Source organism: Phyllobates terribilis, unplaced genomic scaffold (assembly GCF_046119375.1).
Source record: "Phyllobates terribilis strain yellow unplaced genomic scaffold, ASM4611937v1 Scaffold_117__1_contigs__length_5270597, whole genome shotgun sequence".
Lineage (NCBI taxonomy): Eukaryota > Metazoa > Chordata > Amphibia > Anura > Dendrobatidae > Phyllobates > Phyllobates terribilis.
In genome coordinates this window covers 1,849,381-1,867,053 of record NW_027362877.1, presented here as the reverse complement: position 1 = coordinate 1,867,053, position 17,673 = coordinate 1,849,381, and the positions used below count along the sequence as shown (strand labels likewise).

Sequence of the window (17,673 nt, the reverse complement as noted above, 5' to 3'; positions counted from 1 at the left end):
GCCTACAGGCCTGTGTCTAGTGTCTCTGAGGGGGCAGCAGCTGCCTACAGGCCTGTGTCTAGTGTCTCTGAGGGGGCAGCAGCCGCCTACAGGCCTGTGTCTAGTGTCTCTGAGGGGGCAGCAGCTGCCTACAGGCCTGTGTCTGGTGTCTCTGAGGGGGCAGCAGCTGCCTACAGGCCTGTGTCTAGTGTCTCTGAGGGGGCAGCAGCCGCCTACAGGCCTGTGTCTAGTGTCTCTGAGGGGGCAGCAGCTGCCTACAGGCCTGTGTCTAGTGTCTCTGAGGGGGCAGCAGCCGCCTACAGGCCTGTGTCTAGTGTCTCTGAGGGGGCAGCAGCCGCCTACAGGCCTGTGTCTAGTGTCTCTGAGGGGGCAGCAGCTGCCTACAGGCCTGTGTCTAGTGTCTCTGAGGGGGCAGCAGCTGCCTACAGGCCTGTGTCTAGTGTCTCTGAGGGGCAGCAGCAGCTGCCTACAGGCCTGTGTCTAGTGTCTCTGAGGGGTCAGCAGCCGCCTACAGACCTGTGTCTAGTGTCTCTGAGGGGGCAGCAGCCGCCTACAGGCCTGTGTCTAGTGTCTCTGAGGGAGCAGCAGCCGCCTACAGGCCTGTGTCTAGTGTCTCTGAGGGGGCAGCAGCCGCCTACAGGCCTGTGTCTAGTGTCTCTGAGGGGGCAGCAGCCGCCTACAGGCCTGTGCCTAGTGTCTCTGAGGGAGCAGCAGCCGCCTACAGGCCTGTGTCTAGTGTCTCTGAGGGGGCAGCAGCCGCCTACAGGCCTGTGTCTAGTGTCTCTGAGGGGGCAGCAGCCGCCTACAGGCCTGTGTCTAGTGTCTCTGAGGGGGCAGCAGCCGCCTACAGGCCTGTGTCTAGTGTCTCTGAGGGGGCAGCAGCCGCCTACAGGCCTGTGTCTAGTGTCTCTGAGGGGGCAGCAGCTGCCTACAGGCCTGTGTCTAGTGTCTCTGAGTGGGCAGCAGCCGCCTACAGGCCTGTGTCTAGTGTCTCTGAGGGGGCAGCAGCTGCCTACAGGCCTGTGTCTAGTGTCTCTGAGGGGGCAGCAGCTGCCAACAGGCCTGTGTCTAGTGTCTCTGAGGGGGCAGCAGCCGCCTACAGGCCTGTGTCTAGTGTCTCTGAGTGGGCAGCAGCCGCCTACAGGCCTGTGTCTAGTGTCTCTGAGGGGGCAGCAGCCGCCTACAGGCCTGTGTCTAGTGTCTCTGAGGGGGCAGCAGCCGCCTACAGGCCTGTGTCTAGTGTCTCTGAGGGGGCAGCAGCTGCCTACAGGCCTGTGTCTAGTGTCTCTGAGGGGGCAGCAGCCGCCAACAGGCCTGTGTCTAGTGTCTCTGAGGGGGCAGCAGCTGCCTACAGGCCTGTGTCTAGTGTCTCTGAGGAGGCAGTAGCCGCCTACAGGCATGTGTCTAGTGTCTCTGAGGGGGCAGCAGCCGCCTACAGGCCTGTGTCTAGTGTCTCTGAGGGGGCAGCAGCTGCCTACAGGCCTGTGTCTAGTGTCTCTGAGGGGGCAGCAGCCGCCTACAGGCCTGTGTCTGGTGTCTCTGAGGGGGCAGCAGCCGCCTACAGGCCTGTGTCTGGTGTCTCTGAGGGGGCAGCAGCCGCCTACAGGCCTGTGTCTAGTGTCTCTGAGGGGGCAGCAGCCGCCTACAGGCCTGTGTCTAGTGTCTCTGAGGGGGCAGCAGCCGCCTACAGGCCTGTGTCTAGAGTCTCTGAGGGGGCAGCAGCCGCCTACAGGCCTGTGTCTAGTGTCTCTGAGGGGGCAGCAGCCGCCTACAGGCCTGTGTCTGGTGTCTCTGAGGGGGCAGCAGCAGCCTACAGGCCTGTGTCTAGTGTCTCTGAGGGGGCAGCAGCAGCCTACAGGCCTGTGTCTAGTGTCTCTGAGGGGGCAGCAGCCGCCTACAGGCCTGTGTCTAGTGTCTCTGAGGGGGCAGCAGCCGCCTACAGGCCTGTGTCTAGAGTCTCTGAGGGGGCAGCAGCCGCCTACAGGCCTGTGTCTAGTGTCTCTGAGGGGGCAGCAGCCACCTACAGGCCTGTGTCTAGTGTCTCTGAGGGGGCAGCAGCTGCCTACAGGCCTGTGTCTAGTGTCTCTGAGGGGGCAGCAGCAGCCTACAGGCCTGTGTCTAGTGTCTCTGAGGGGGCAGCAGCAGCATTCTGCCACCCCTCTCACACAGCTCCAACAAGCGCCTGGGGCAAGATGCTCATCTCACCTCATGACAGAAGCAGCCCTGGTTGACATATAGAGAATGAGAAGAAGGAATGATGGCGCAGAGAACCAGTACAGTACAGACCAAAAGTTTGGACACACCTTTTCATTTTAAGATTTTTCTGTATTTTCTTGACTATGAAAATTGTACATTCACACTGAAGGCATCAAAACTATGAATTAACATGTCTTGAAGCTCATCAAGAGAATACCAAGAGTGTGCAAAGCAGTCATCAAAGCAAAAGGTGGCTACTTTGAAGAACCTAGAATATAAGACATATTTTCAGTTGTTTCACACTTTTTTGTTAAGTATATAATTCCACATGTGTTAATTCATAGTTTTGATGCCTTCAGTGTGAATGTACAATTTTCATAGTCATGAAAATACAGAAAAATCTTTAAATGAGAAGGTGTGTCCAAACTTTTGGTCTGTACTGTATATACAATGTGTGTACATTTCAATTCCACTACATTGCAGTCTATGAGGATCCGGGAATCTGCTCCATTCTGGACATTGGAGATGATTTTTTGAGGAACATCACTGTAGAAACTGAACTGTCTAGAATGGAGAAGCTGCAGAGAGATCATCAAGAGATCCACTCCGATCCAGTCACCTCCCCAGTGATCAGCGAGAGGGAGACGCTAAAATGAGGTCCTCAAAAACATGTGACTACAGTGAGGCCTCAAAAACTCAACTCCAATCCAGTCACCTCACCAGTGAACCGTCTAGAGGGGAGATGCTGGAATGAGGACCACAAAGTATCCCCCCGATCCAGCCACTTCAGTGCTGAGCCGCCTAGAGAGGAGCTGATAAAATGAGGCCTCAAAAAATCACCTCCAAACTAGACGCAACCATAAACTATAAAGTTATTATAATGGTGAAGGAGCTGTGATGAGGCTGCGGTCATGTGACAGTGATGACGTCACCGCAGCTCCTCCCCCTCAGGGGTCATTGCCCCGCCCAGATCTGCAGATGATCCCGGCGCAGTCGCTCCTCCGGCTCCTCCGCTCTCTGACGTCACATAGTGGCCGCTTTCTCCAGTGATGAGGATTTCTCCGCTCCCGGAGGTTCTGTAAGTCCAGTAGTCTCATCAGGTCCACATCTATAGTAAGTTCATCTGTTTCCCCAGTCAGGGCTCGCTCTCACTTGTGATTAAATCGGATGAATGCAATCAGATAAAACATCAGACTCCATTGTTCCCATTTAGTCCTATGTTTCTGTGCTCAGTGCTGTTTTTTTTTCCAGCTCCGATCGGATTGCGATCGGGCTGGAAAAAAATCGCAGCATGGTGGATTAGGATCGCACGCATCTATATAATCTACGGGTGCGTGTGAAACATCGCGCTGCACTCAGATACCACCCGAGTGCAGTGTGATTCCCGCCAATGCCAGCAACAGAGGAGATGGAGATAGTGATTTCCCCGTCCCCTCCGCAGCCGTGCGAGAGGATCAGAGCATGGAGCACTGACATTCGGCTCCCGCTCGCAGCAGAGCAGCAGCGAGTGTCATTAGCATATCGCATCGGGGGGTCTCGCATCGCATACCGTACGCTAGTGGGACCCCGGCCTAAGAGATACGTCTGTGTCTTGTATAGCAGAGCGGAGTTGTACAGATACCTGTCTTTACGTAGGCTCAGGTTCTCCCGGGTGCCACTCAGCCTCAGCATCCTCCCGCGCCATCTCCTCCTCTCCATGTTGTTGTGCAGAGTTCTCGGCGCCATCTTGTGATGAGGGTCTGGAGAATTTTTCATATTTTATTTATTATTTTTTTAATTTTAAAATTTTTTATTAAAATGTTCTAATGCTGATAATTTAGTCGTCCGTTCAGATATTAAAATATTCACCCAATGAGAAATGAAAGCAATTCTAAATCCATAACCCTTCTATGACCTGATCACTGTCTACATACTGAAAAAACAATGAGTATACCGACATTATCACAACATAAGAGCCGAAGCCACAAATAGTAATGTGAAAGCTTCTTCCCCGGAATCCAATGTTGCTCTATCCATAAAAAACCTTCATCCAATCTCAACTTCATTCCTGACCCCGATCATTTCTATAACCATAGATGTGTTAGTGCACAATGCGGTATCTGCGCTCCAGCGAGACCACCGTGTCTGTACTGTCTGCAAGAAGAAAGAAGAGAAAGGGGACATTTGTCCCCCAGCTCTACTGACGGACTCACATTATACTCTAGATTCAGGCCTTTAGGAGACAGACGATTTACAGTCAATATCCAGAAGGCTTCCCTCCTTAATAACCTTCTCTTAATGCCGCCTCCTCTCCTAGGAGCACTCACTTGTTCTATCACCTGGTATTTTGTCTCAGACAACGATATCTACGGACTTTCTCAAAATATCCACAAGTGAATTCAGGAGACGTGACTGGGAAAAGAAACCAAAAGGTGAGTCTCCTATGAACTTCATGCTGCAACTGTAATGGAATACTGTGGAGAAAAACGCCTATCGCGAGGACTGCGAGTCCATCTGCGCCCCACTCTGTTTTCAGAGGATGGGACTTTGTGCGATCAATTCGAGCAGATTAATAAGTGTTCCCTGGATTTAATCTTGTTGACTGCTGATAGACTGCACGCAGCAGATACAGATTTAAAAGTGGAGATTGCAAAAAATGTAAAATAAACAATATATAAATTAGGTCAATAATTTTTCCTTCTCATTTATGATATACAGAGGAGAATTAGAATGTGTTGTGGGTGAATTATGATATTTGTTTTTTAGACTTTGGTGCGTATAGTTAAATGGTACGATGATTATTATCTTACTTGTTTTAACTTCTGCTTTCTCACATATCGTCCGCCCTTTAACACATTCTGTGCACTCTCTCCATATCCACCCCTCCCTTCTCCCCTCCCTCATGTATAACTCTGAGGCTCTACTGATATTTCTCACCCCCTCCAAACCATCCACTACCTCCATACAGCACTCAAAACGTTCATACAAATTATTGCACCACCTGCTCTTTCTCTTTTTTTTCTCCTTCTCCGAGTTGCTGGTGACATCTCCCCCAATCCTGGGCCTCCCTGCACTAGCATGCACCACTCTCCTCCAGCTGCATATAGAAATCCTGCTAATCTTATTAACATTCAGTGCATGCCCTCTCCTATTGCTTTCCATTGTGCTCTCTGGAACGCACGGTCTGTGTGTAACAAACTAACTTACACTCACGATTTTTTCCTCTCTAATTCCCTTAACCTTCTGGCTATTACAGAAACCTGGATCCAGCATTCAGACACCACCGCAGCTGCTGCTCTCTCATTTGATGGCCTGAAATTTTCACATATGGCCAGACCTGAGAATAGACAGGGTGGAGGTGTTGGTTTGCTCCTTTCACCACAATGTGCTTTCCAGGTCACCACCCACCCCGGTTCCCTCACTTATGTTTCCTTCCTTTGAAGTCCACACCGTCAGACTCTTCAAACCCTTCTCCCTGTGAGTGGCAGTTGTATATCGCCCTCCAGGCTCCTGCCGCCAGTTCCTGGATCACTTTGCCAACTGGCTTCCTCACTTTCTATCCTGTGACATCCCCACCCTCATCATGGGAGAGTTTAACATCCCCATCAATGATCTCCTCTCCCAATCTGCCTTTCATCTACTTTCTCTAACCTCCTCATTCGGCCTCTCACAGGTTACTAACTCTCCTACACATGAAGACGCGAATACTCTGGACCTGGTTTTCTCCCGTCTCTGCTCGCTGCATGACTTTACTAACTCCCCTCTCCCGCTCTCGGACCACAACCTTCTTTTCTTCTCTGTCAAGAACTGTCTCCTCACCCGGGACACCCCCACTTACCTTACTTATAGGAATACATGTCCCATTAATACCCAGCAGCTTATGGACAATCTCCACACATCTTTAGCCCCCATCTCCTGCCTCTACTGTCCAGACTTGACATTGTCACACTACAATAATACACTGAAGAGCGCCCTAGATGAAGCAGCACCTTCTACATGCAGAAAGACCCGACACAGACAACGGCAGCCCTGGCACACAATGCAAACACGTTTTCTTCAGTGTTGCACAAGGTGTGCTGAGCGTCAGTGGAGAAAATCTCTTTTAGCAGAGGACTTCATCCACTATAAATTCATGCTCAAAACCTATAACTCTGCCCTTCATCTGGCCAAACAATCCTACTTCACCACCATCATCACTTCACTGTCCAACAATCCAAAATGACTTTTTGAAACCTTACACTCCCTCCTGAAACCTAATGCACAGGTCCCCACCACCAACCTCAGCGGGGAGGAACTGGCCACTTATTTCCTAGAAAAAAATCAACCACATCCATCAGGACATCTCAACCCAATCTCCTCAGTGCCTGGATCCCCTTCCCTGCCGCACTTCAAGCTCACTAGCCATCTTTGAGCCTGTTACAGAAGAAGAAGTTACCCAGCTTCTCATTTATTCTCGACCTACAACCTGCAACAGTGACCCCATTCCTTCACATCTCCTGCAGTCTCTCTCACCGGTGGTCACCACTCACCTGACTAAAATATTTAACCTCTCTCTTTCTTCAGGTATCTTTCCCTCCTCATTTAAACATGCCATCATAACCCCTTTGCTTAAAAAGCCATCCCTGGACCAGAACTGCGCTGCTAACTACAGACCTGTCTCTAATCTTCCTTACATCTCTAAACTCCTGGAACGCTTGGTCCACTCCCGTCTAATCCGCTATCTCTCAGATAACTCTCTTCTTGACCCTCTACAATCTGATTTCCGCTCCTTACACTCCACTGAAACTGCCCTCACTAAAGTCTCTAATGATCTAGTAACAGCTAAATCCAAAGGTCACTGCTCCCTGCTGATTCTCCTGGATCTCTCTGCTGCATTTGACACTGTGGATCACCAGCTCCTCCTCACTATGCTCCGGTCTATCGGCCTCAAGGAAACCGTTCTCTCCTGGTTCTCCTCCTTACCGCTCCTTCACTGTATCTTTTGCCGACTCCTCTTCCCCTTACTGTCGGGGTCCCGCAGGGCTCAGTTCTAGGCCCCCTCCTCTTCTCTCTATACACGGCCCCTATTGGACAAACAATCAGCAGATTTGGGTTCCAGTATCATCTCTATGCTGACGACACCCAACTATACACTTCTTCACCTGACATCACCGCTAACCTAATACAAAATACCAAGGACTGTCTGTTCGCTGTCTCTAACATCATGTCCTCCCTCTATCTTAAACTGAATCTCTCCAAAACTGAACTTCTTGTGTTTCTCCCCTCTACTAACCCAACTCTACCTGACATTGAAATTACCTTGGATGGTTCAACCATAACTCCCAGCAGTACGGCCGCTGCCTGGGGGTCATATTTGACACTAACCTTTCCTTTACTCTCTATATCCGATCACTCACTCGCTCTTGTCACCTGCATCTTAAAAACATCTCCAGAATCCGACCTTTTCTCACCTTTGAAACTGCTAAAACTCTTACTGTCGCTCTTATTCACTCTCGTCTGGACTACTGCAACTCTCTTCTGATTGGTCTCCCTCTTACCAAACTTTCTCCTCTCCAATCCATCCTGAATGCGGCAGCCAGGGTCGTATTTCTGTCCAGCCGCTTCACCGATGCCTCCATCTTGTGCCAGTCATTACACTGGTTGCCCATTCGCTACAGGGTCCAATATAAACTCATCGCTCTCAACCACAAAGCTCTCCACAGTTCTGTACCGCCTTATATCTCCTCTCTCATCTCTGTCTATCGCCCTACACGTGCCCTCCGTTCTACAAAGGACTTAACATCCCCCATAATCCGAACCTCGCACCTCCGTCTCCAAGACTTCTCTCGTGCTGCACCAGTTCTCTGGAATGCTCTACCCCAGACGATCCGACTGATGCCTAGCCCCCATGTCTTCAAGAGCGCTTTAAAAACCCATCTCTTTAAACAAGCCGACCACCTCAACTACTCAGTAAACCAACTTTCCCCTGTTCCCTCCTTCTAAATATTATTCAGAATCTGTTCCCTACTCTTCATCTGTCTCCACATCCTCCATGCACACGACAACTGCACTCGATACTTGATTATTACACTTATACATACGGGCTGATGACCGGATCATGCAGCTTTATATGAAAATCCCTGTTTATTATAATTGTCAGACCTGAAATAACAAGCACTTTTCACCTACTGTGTTCCCCCATTCCCTTGTAGAATGTAAGCGTGCGAGCGGCCGGACCCTCGCTCCTAATGTAACTGTTTAAACTGTCTTACCTTGTATTGAATTTATTGTCTGTACATGTCCCCGCTTAATTGTAAAGTGCTGCGGAATATGTTGGCGCTATATAAATAAAACTTATTATGTTTTTTTTGCATTTCCTATATACGCCTATATATATATTTGTGGCGATGTGTATTGGTGTAAAATTACATATTTTATTTGATAGTTATTATACTTTGTTATGGGCGTTTTTTCATTTTTGTGTATATACACTGCTCAAAAAAATAAAGGGAACACTGAAATAACCCATCCTAGATCTGAATGAATGAAATATTCTCATTGAATACTTTGTTCTGTAGAAAGCTGAATGTGCTGACAACAAAATCACACAAAAATCATCAATGGAAATCACATTTATTACCCAATGGAGGCCTGGATTTGGAGTCACCCCCAAAATTAAAGTGGAAAAACACACTACAGGCTGATCCAACTTTGATGTAATGTCCTTAAAACAAGTCACAATGAGGGTCAGTATTGTGCGTGGCCTCCACGTGCCTGTATGACCTCCCTACAATGCCTGGGCGTGCTCCTGATGAGGCTGAGTATTGTGTGTGGCCTCCACGTGCCTGTATGACCTCCCTACAACGCCTGGGCATGCTCCTGATGAGGCTCAGTATTGTATGTGGCCTCCACGTGCCTGTATGACCTCCCTACAATGCCTGGGCATGCTCCTGATGAAGCTGAGTATTGTGTGTGGTCTCCACGTGCCTGTATGACCTCCCTACAATGCCTGGGCATGCTCCTGATGAGGCTGAGTATTGTGTGTGGCCTCCACGTGCCTGTATGACCTCCCTACAACGCCTGGGCATACTCCTGATGAGGCTGAGTATTGTGTGTGGCCTCCAGGTGCCTGTATGAGCTCCCTACAACGCCTGGGCATGCTCCTGATGAGGCTGAGTATTGTGTATGGCCTCCACGTGCCTGTATGACCTCCCTACAACGCCTGGGCATGCTCCTGATGAGGCTGAGTATTGTGTGTGGCCTCCACGTGCCTGTATGACTTCCCTACAATGCCTGGGCATGCTCCTGATGAGGTTGCGGATGGTCTCCTGTGGGATCTCCTCCCAGACCTGGACTAAAGCATCCGCCAACTCCTGGACAGTCTGTGGTGCAACGTGACGTTGGTGGATGGTGCGAGACATGATGTCCCAGATGTGCTCAATCGGATTCAGGTCTGGGGAACGGGCAGCCAGTCCATAGCTTCAATGCCTTCATCTTGCAGGAACTGCTGACACACTCCAGCCACATGAGGTCTGGCATTGTCCTGCATTAGGAGGAACCCAGGGCCAACCGCACCAGCATATGGTCTCACAAGGGGTCAGAGGATCTCATCTTGATACCTAATGGCAGTCAGGCTACCTCTGGCGAGCACATGGAGGGTTGTGCGGCCCTCCAAAGAAATGCCACCCCACCCCATTACTGACCCACTGCCAAGCCGGTCATGCTGAAGGATGTTGCAGGCAGCAGATCGCTCTCTACGGCGTCTCCAGACTCTGTCACATGTGCTCAGTGTTAACCTGCTTTCATCTGTGAAGAGCACAGGGCGCCAGTGGCGACTTTGCCAATCCTGTTGTTCTGTGACAAATGCCAAGCGTCCCGCACGGTGTTGGGCTGTGAGCACAACCCCCATCTGTGGACGTCGGGCCCTCATACCACCCTCATGGAGTCGGTTTCTAACCTTTTGTGCAGCAGACACATGCACATTTGTGGCCTGCTGGAGGTCATTTTGCAGGGCTCTGGCAGTGCTCCTCCTGTTCCTACTTGCACAAACGAGGAGGTAGCGGTCCTGCTGCTGGGTTGTTGCCCTCCTATGGCCCCCTCCACGTCTCCTGGTGTACTGACCTGTCTCCTGGTAGCGCCTCCAGCCTCTGGACACTACGCTGACAGACACAGCAAACCTTCTTGCCACAGCTCGCACTGATGTGCCATTCTGGATGAGCTGCATTACCTGAGAAACTTCTGTGGGTTGTACAGTCCGTCTCCTGCTACCACGAGTGTGAAAGCACAACCAACATTCAAAAGTGACCAAAACATCAGCCAGAAAGCATTGGTACTGAGATGTGGTCTGTGGTCCCCACCTGCAGAACCACTCCTTTATTGAGGGTGTCTTGATAATTGCCAATAATTTCCATCTATTGTCTATTCCATTTGCACAACAGCATGTGAAATTGATTGTCAATCAGTGTTGCTTCCTAAATGGACAGTTTGATTTCACAGAAGTTTGATTGACTTGGAGTTATATTCTGTTGTTTAAGTGCTCTCTTTATTTGTTTGAGCAGTGTATACCGTATTTTTCAGACCATAAGACGCACCTAGGTTTTAGAGGAGGAAAATAGAAAAATAAAAATTTAAGCAAAAAATGTGGTCATGATGCACTTTTAAGGGGGAGGGGGTCTTCTGCTGACACTGGTATAGGGGTAATGTCCCCCAATTCTGCCAATATCCCCCATCCTGGTATATATGCCGTCCCCCTTCCTTTTATATGTGGTCTCCATCCCCATCCTGGTATGCATGGCACCCTTCATACCTATCCTGATATGCATGGCTCCCTCATCCTTATCCTGGTATGCATGGCACCACTCATCCCAAATCCTAGTATGCATGGCACCCCTAATCCCTATCCTGGTATGCATGGCACCCCTCATCCCTGTCCTGGTATGCATGGCACCCCTAATCCCTATCCTGGTATGCATGGCACCCCTAATCCCTGTCCTGGTATGCATGGCACCTCTCATCCCTGTCCTGGTATGCATGGCACCCCTAATCCCTACCCTGGTATGCATGGCACCCCTAATCCCTGTCCTGGTATGCATGGCACCCCTCATCCCTGTCCTGGTATGCATGGCACCCCTAATCCCTATCCTGGTATGCATGGCACACCTAATCCCTGTCCTGGTATGCATGGCACCTCTCATCCCTGTACTGGTATACATGGCACCCCTAATCCCTGTCCTGGTATGCATGGCACCCCTCATCCCTGTCCTGGTATGCAAGGCACCCCTCATCCATGTCCTGGTATGCATGGCACCCCTCATCCCTGTCCTGGTATGCAGGCACCCCTAATCCCTATCCTGGTACGCATGGCACCCCTCATCCCTGTCTTGGTATGCATGGCACCCCTAATTCCTGTCCTGATATGCATGGCACCCCTCATCCCTGTTCTGGTATGATTGGCACCCCTCATCCCTGTTCTGGTATGATTGGCACCCCTCATCCCTGTCCTGGTATGCATGGCACCCCTAATCCCTGTCCTAGTATGCATGGTCCCCCTAATCCCCATCAAGGTGCACATAAAAAATAAATAAACACTCCTACTCACCTCTCTTCTCTCTCCTCCAGCGCTGCGTCCTGTCTGCCTGCACTGATCTCTCCATGTGAGCCGAGCATGACGTCACTGCCATGCGCGGCTCACAAGGAGAGATCAGCTGCCGGAAGTCACTGCTCCCCACGCCGGGTCTGTGTGCGCGAGGAGCAGTGACTTCACTCTCCTTCATAGCCGGCACACAGCGGAGCCGCGATGCTCATTAAAGGGCATGAATATTCACCCCCTCCCCACGCCCATGGGCATGGAGAGAGGTTGAATATTCATGCCCTTTAACAGCGGGCACAGGAGATAGCCGGCAGCAGCCGCAGCGCGGCTACACTGTATACCGCTATTAAGGAGCATGAATATTCAGTGCTCCCCACGCCTCATGGTCGTGGGGAGCAGTGAATATTCATTTTCTTTAGCAGCGGGGACAGTGTAGGCTACAGCGGGCGGCCGCTGCCTCCTGTGCCCACTCCTCCACCGATACCGCTCCCCCCACACCCCACATAAATATACACACCCCCCAACATTCGGACTATAAGACGCACCCCCCATTTTCCTCCAAAATTTTGGAGGAAAAAAGTGCGTCTTATGGTCCGAAAAATACGGTATTTTATATAATGAGACTTATATGATTATATGACTGTTTGTAGTTTTCTTCATTTTCTATTTCATTGTGATGTCATTTCCTTGTTTTCTTTCTATATAAATGTTGTATTTCTATGTGATTGCCCACAATTGACAAAAGCTCTGGAGGAGCTGAAACGTTTTGCAGATCTGTGGATGTGGAATAAATGATTGACTACAGGTGAGTGCCGGGATCTCTTTCCTTTCCCTCTCCATTATTAACCTGAGGGCTTTTAGACAGCTGTGTTTTATGACAAATCACAGCTGTCATCAACCCTAACCACCATTACCCCGATCGCCACCGCACCAGGGCAATCGTGAAGAGCCGTGCAAAGCACCTGAATTGGTGCGCCATTTCTGAGGCGGCTGAGGGCTGGTATTTTTAGGCTGGGAAGGGCCCAGTAACCGAGGACCTTCCTACCCTGATAATATCCGCTCACAGCTGTCTGCTTTACCTTTGCTGGTTATCAAAAATAGGGAGGACTCCACATCGCTTTTTTAATTTATTAGCTAAACACAAGTACAGTAAACTCCACACACAGGGCACTAATTATATATCTCACGGATATCGATCATCTATCTCGATCTTTGCACATCTAACACCTAAATATCTGTCATTTCTATTCTGCACTCTCTTCCGGCACGTGTCACACAGACGTGTGTGCGGATGTCACACTTTATCATCTGTGTGCAGGACGTACTGACGTCCGAGCTGCCGGCAAAAAACATATCCGATCCGTGTGACCATGTGCGCAGCCTATAGATTATAATGGGTGTACGTGTGTGTCTCCGGTACGTGTGAAGGGGGCCTAAAGGGTATGAGCACTTTTAGTATGGATTACCAGTAGGGAGCGTGACCACTTAAAGTGCCTAGGGCAGCATGAATGCCAGATACGGCCCTGAGCACAGCCCTAATAAAGTCATTAGAGCTGCAGATAAAGGGGGCTCGATCACAGCTCTGGATAGTGGGTTGTATGAGCCGGAGGTTATGAACATGGATGATGATACTAATATATGCCGCACTCTAGATGGAGATCCTACTAATTCATACAATACCCCCTTACATTGTCTTTTGGAGGAGGGTTTGGTATCGGCTGTACTTAATGCCAAACAGAACGATTAAAGAAAATCACCCACAATGTCCAATATTTCATACATTACCGAAAACTCACAAAGAAGGAAACATCCATCAGTCTAGAGATACATTCAATACTGGCTGCAGAGAAGATTCCTATAATATAGTGAATATTACCAGAAAACATTTACCTATGTTATACACTGACAAGGATCCAGCAACAAGAAAGACAACTGACACGTGGAGGACAAACACCAAAGGTTTCATTGAATGTGGGAGAAATAAATGTGGTTTGTGCAAGTCTGTGCACAAAGCAAAAATGTCTGCATCTACTAACCATAATAAACCCTATAATATCCGACATCTCATTAGTTGTAGCTCCACACGTCATTGACACCATACAATGTGAAGCTTGTCTGCTGCAATATGTGGGGGGCACGGTCAGACCCTTACGTCACCGCATTGGGGGACATGTTAGGGACGTTCTTGGCCCCACAACACGTAATACATCTGCAGCATCACAACATCTCATAAAACACAATAGGGATTAATCACTTTACAGTTGTGGGTATTGAATATGTCACCAGACCAGCTAAGGGGGGAGATTGGTATAAAAAGTACACCCCAGAGAAGCCTTGTGGATTCTGGAATTGGACTCCAGATTCTCCAGTGATATGAAGCTTCCTTCAGACCTTGTATCCATTTACTGAATTGTGTTTTTTCCTCTTTTATAGTAATTATACATAATATACACATTATAGATGCAGACACTTCATTCTTCTATTGCACGGATGCTTTTTGTTGTGGACATATGATCATCCATAGGGGTAATGTAGACATACTTGCACACGTCCATTTGGGGCTGGGGGTCTCCGCTGTGCATTAGACCCTATGATGTGTATAAGAAGCCGGTTACTGGTGATTTATTATGTCATGAAGAAGAACTGAACACAAATACCAGGTAGAAACGCAGAGATGTTTTGCTCCTATCTGTTTTTTAATGTTTCTATGATTTTAATTTGATTTGTTCAATAAAAGTTTTTGGTTTTATTCACACTGGAAAACAAGTGCCGGATTATCAGTAACTTTCTTTGTCCCGTCCATTCCTTCCCAACTGTGATTTTTCATCCAAGCATTGAGAGATGAGCTGAAAGCAGACAATTTTTTCTATAGAGGAATGGCAGACATGGGTGTTGTCCACATAGAAAGCCTCTCCTAAATCCCATACACAAAAAAGCCGCCCTACAATCTGCCAGGACACATGCGGAAACATATGAAGCCTCCTGGGACTTTATACTCTGGAGTGATCAGACCAAGATAAATGTTTTTTTTTGGAACTGATGGCTTCAAAACTGTATAACATTGAAGAGGTGAGGAATACAATGAGAATGCATGGGGTCTACAGTGAGACCTGGTGGTGGCCGTGTCCTTATGTGCGGCTGCATGAGGGGCTACAGGTCATTGATGGTATCTTGAATTCACAGATGTTCTGCTCTATAGTGACAGAAAAGATGCTGCCATCACTCTGTTCCCTTGGTAGGCCACTGTTACATTTCTGAAGAACAGGGTGACAGTGATTCAGTGGCCAAGTGTCTCCTGATCTGAACCCAACCAAACACCTATGGGGAATTCTGAAGAGACAAGTTGTCATCGCTCCATCCGGCATCCAGGCTCTAAGAGCTCGTTATCGAAAGAGAGATAAAAGATAGATATAGTATTGTCACTAACTTGTTCATTCCAGGCCTAGAAAACTTGGTGCCGTCCTTTAAAATTATCGAGGCCATACAAAATAATAGATGTAGTAGCTTTTGATGTGGGGTGTACTCATTTTTGCATCAACTAATTTGAGTAAAACTGAAGATTTTGTAATGATAGTTATATTAATAACCTTACTTTCATGTTTTGATTACAAAAAAATGTTCTATGAAACTTAGTGTTGACAAAATTGTAGAAATTGATCTTGTGTTCAGTGAGCTATTAAATAAAATCTTACTCATCAAAGGGGGTGTACTCATTTATGCTGAACAATGTTTATTAAACTTTATAAAACACAGTGAACATAATTACACTTTCTTTCCCGTATGACTTCTCTCATGTTTTACAAGGTGTGATTTATGTATAAAAGATTTCCCACATTCTGAACATGAATACGGCTTCTCTCCTGTGTGAATTCTTTGATGTGTAACAAGCTCTGATTTATTTGCGAAGCATCTTCCACATGCTAAACATGAAAAAAGTTTTTCTCCTGTGTGAATTCTTTGATGTATAACAAGATTCCCTTTATTTGTAAAACATTTCTCACATTCTGAACATGAATACGGCTTTTCTCCTGTGTGAATCCTCTGATGTTTAACAAGATCTGATTTATAACTAAAACACTTCCCACATTCTGAACATGAATATGGCTTCTTTCCAGTATGAATGCTCTGATGTCTACTAAGATGCCCTTTAGCTGTGAAGGTCTTCCCACATAGTGAACACAAAAATGGTTTCTCTCCTGTGTGAATTCTCTGATGTGTTATAAGACTCCCTTTATTTGTGACGGACTTCTCACATTCCGAACATGAAAATGTTTTTTCTCCTGTATGATTTCTTTGATGTGTAAAAAGATTCCCTTTATTTGTGAAGGACTTCTCACATAGTGAACATGAAAATGTTTTTCCTCCTGTGTGATTTCTCTGATGTCTAATAAGATTCCATTTATTTGCAAAGCATTTCCCACATTCTGAACATGAATATGGCTTCTCTCCTGTGTGAAGTCGCTGATGTAGAATAAGACTCCTTTTATCTGTAAAGGATTTCCCACATTCTGAACATGAATATGGCTTCTCTCCTGTGTGAATTTTCTGATGTGTAATAAGATTCCCTTTAAATGTAAAGCATTTCCCACATTCTGAACAGGAAAATGGCTTCTCTCCTGTGTGAATTTTCTGATGTGTAATAAGACTCCCTTTAAATGTAAAGCATTTCCCACATTCTGAACATGAATATGGCTTTTCTCCTGTGTGAGTTCTCTGATGTAGAACAAGCTGTGATTTATCTGGAAAGCACCTTCCACATTGTAAACATGAAAAAGGTTTTTCCCCTGTGTGAATTCTTTGATGTTTAACAAGGTCTGATTTACGTCTACAACATTTCCCACATTCTGAACATAAATATGGCTTCTCTCCTGTGTGAATTCTCTGATGTATAATAAGATCCCCTTTACCTGTGAAGGACTTTCCACATTCTGAACATGAATACGGCTTTTCTCCTGTGTGAATTCTCTGATGTTTAACAAGTTGTGATTTCTTTGTAAAGCACCTTCCACATTGTAAACATGAATGCGGCTTTTCCCCTGTGTGAATTCTTTGATGTTTAACAAGGTCTGATTTATTTTTACAACATTTCCCACATTCCGAACATGAAAATGGCTTCTCTCCTGTATGAATTCTCTGATGTGTAATAAGATTCCCTTTATGTTTGAAGGACTTCCCACATTCCGAACATGAAAAAGGTTTTTCTCCTGTGTGAATTCTTTGATGTTTAACCAGCTCTGATTTACTTCTACAACATTTCCCACATTCCGAACAAGAAAATGGCTTCTCTCCTGTGTGAATTCTCTGATGTATAATAAGAGTCCCTTTACTTGTGAAGGACTTTCCACATTCTGAACATGAATACGGCTTCTCTCCTGTGTGAATTCTCTGATGTATAATAAGAGTCCCTTTACCTGTGAAGGACTTTCCACATTCTGAACATGAATACGGCTTCTCTCCTGTATGAATTCTCTGATGTGTAACAAGCTCTGATTTACTTCCAAAACATTTCCCACATTCCGAACAAGAAAATGGCTTCTCTCCTGTGTGAATTCTCTCATGTATAACAAATTGTGATTTATATGTAAAGCATTTCCCACATTCTGAACAGGAGTATGGCTTTTTACCTTTGTGTTTTCTGTGTGTTAAGAAATCTGAGCTTTTTGTAAATTGCTTGTCACACTGAAATCTTGAATCCACTTTGTCCCTTGGACTTTTGGTAATAATGCGAGATTGCTCAGGAGATGATTCCTCATGATTAGGAGGATTATAAGAAAGTGAAGTGCTGTGAAGTCCAGGAGGTGCAGGAAGGGTGATGAGGTTTTCTCTATTAGAGTGCTTCCTGATATCTTCTTTTTTACAATTTAGTGATGAACCGTTATTCTCACAAGGATTTCCTGTAAGGAGGAAAGATAGATTAGATGTGAGTTTTT

At 47.2% G+C, this 17,673-nt stretch overlaps 1 protein-coding gene across 1 annotated transcript in view; it reads right to left on the bottom strand.

Annotated features, from left to right (window-relative positions):
* Window positions 1-15,051: 15,051 nt before the first annotated feature.
* LOC141201524 (uncharacterized) overlaps window positions 15,052-17,673 on the bottom strand; it is a 240,722-nt gene continuing 238,100 nt past the window's right edge. The window contains exon 4 of the mRNA XM_073663527.1: window positions 15,052-17,637. Within this exon, the coding sequence (XP_073519628.1) occupies window positions 15,506-17,637 (2,132 nt within the window). The 3' untranslated portion in view covers window positions 15,052-15,505. The remainder of the gene's footprint in view (window positions 17,638-17,673) is intronic.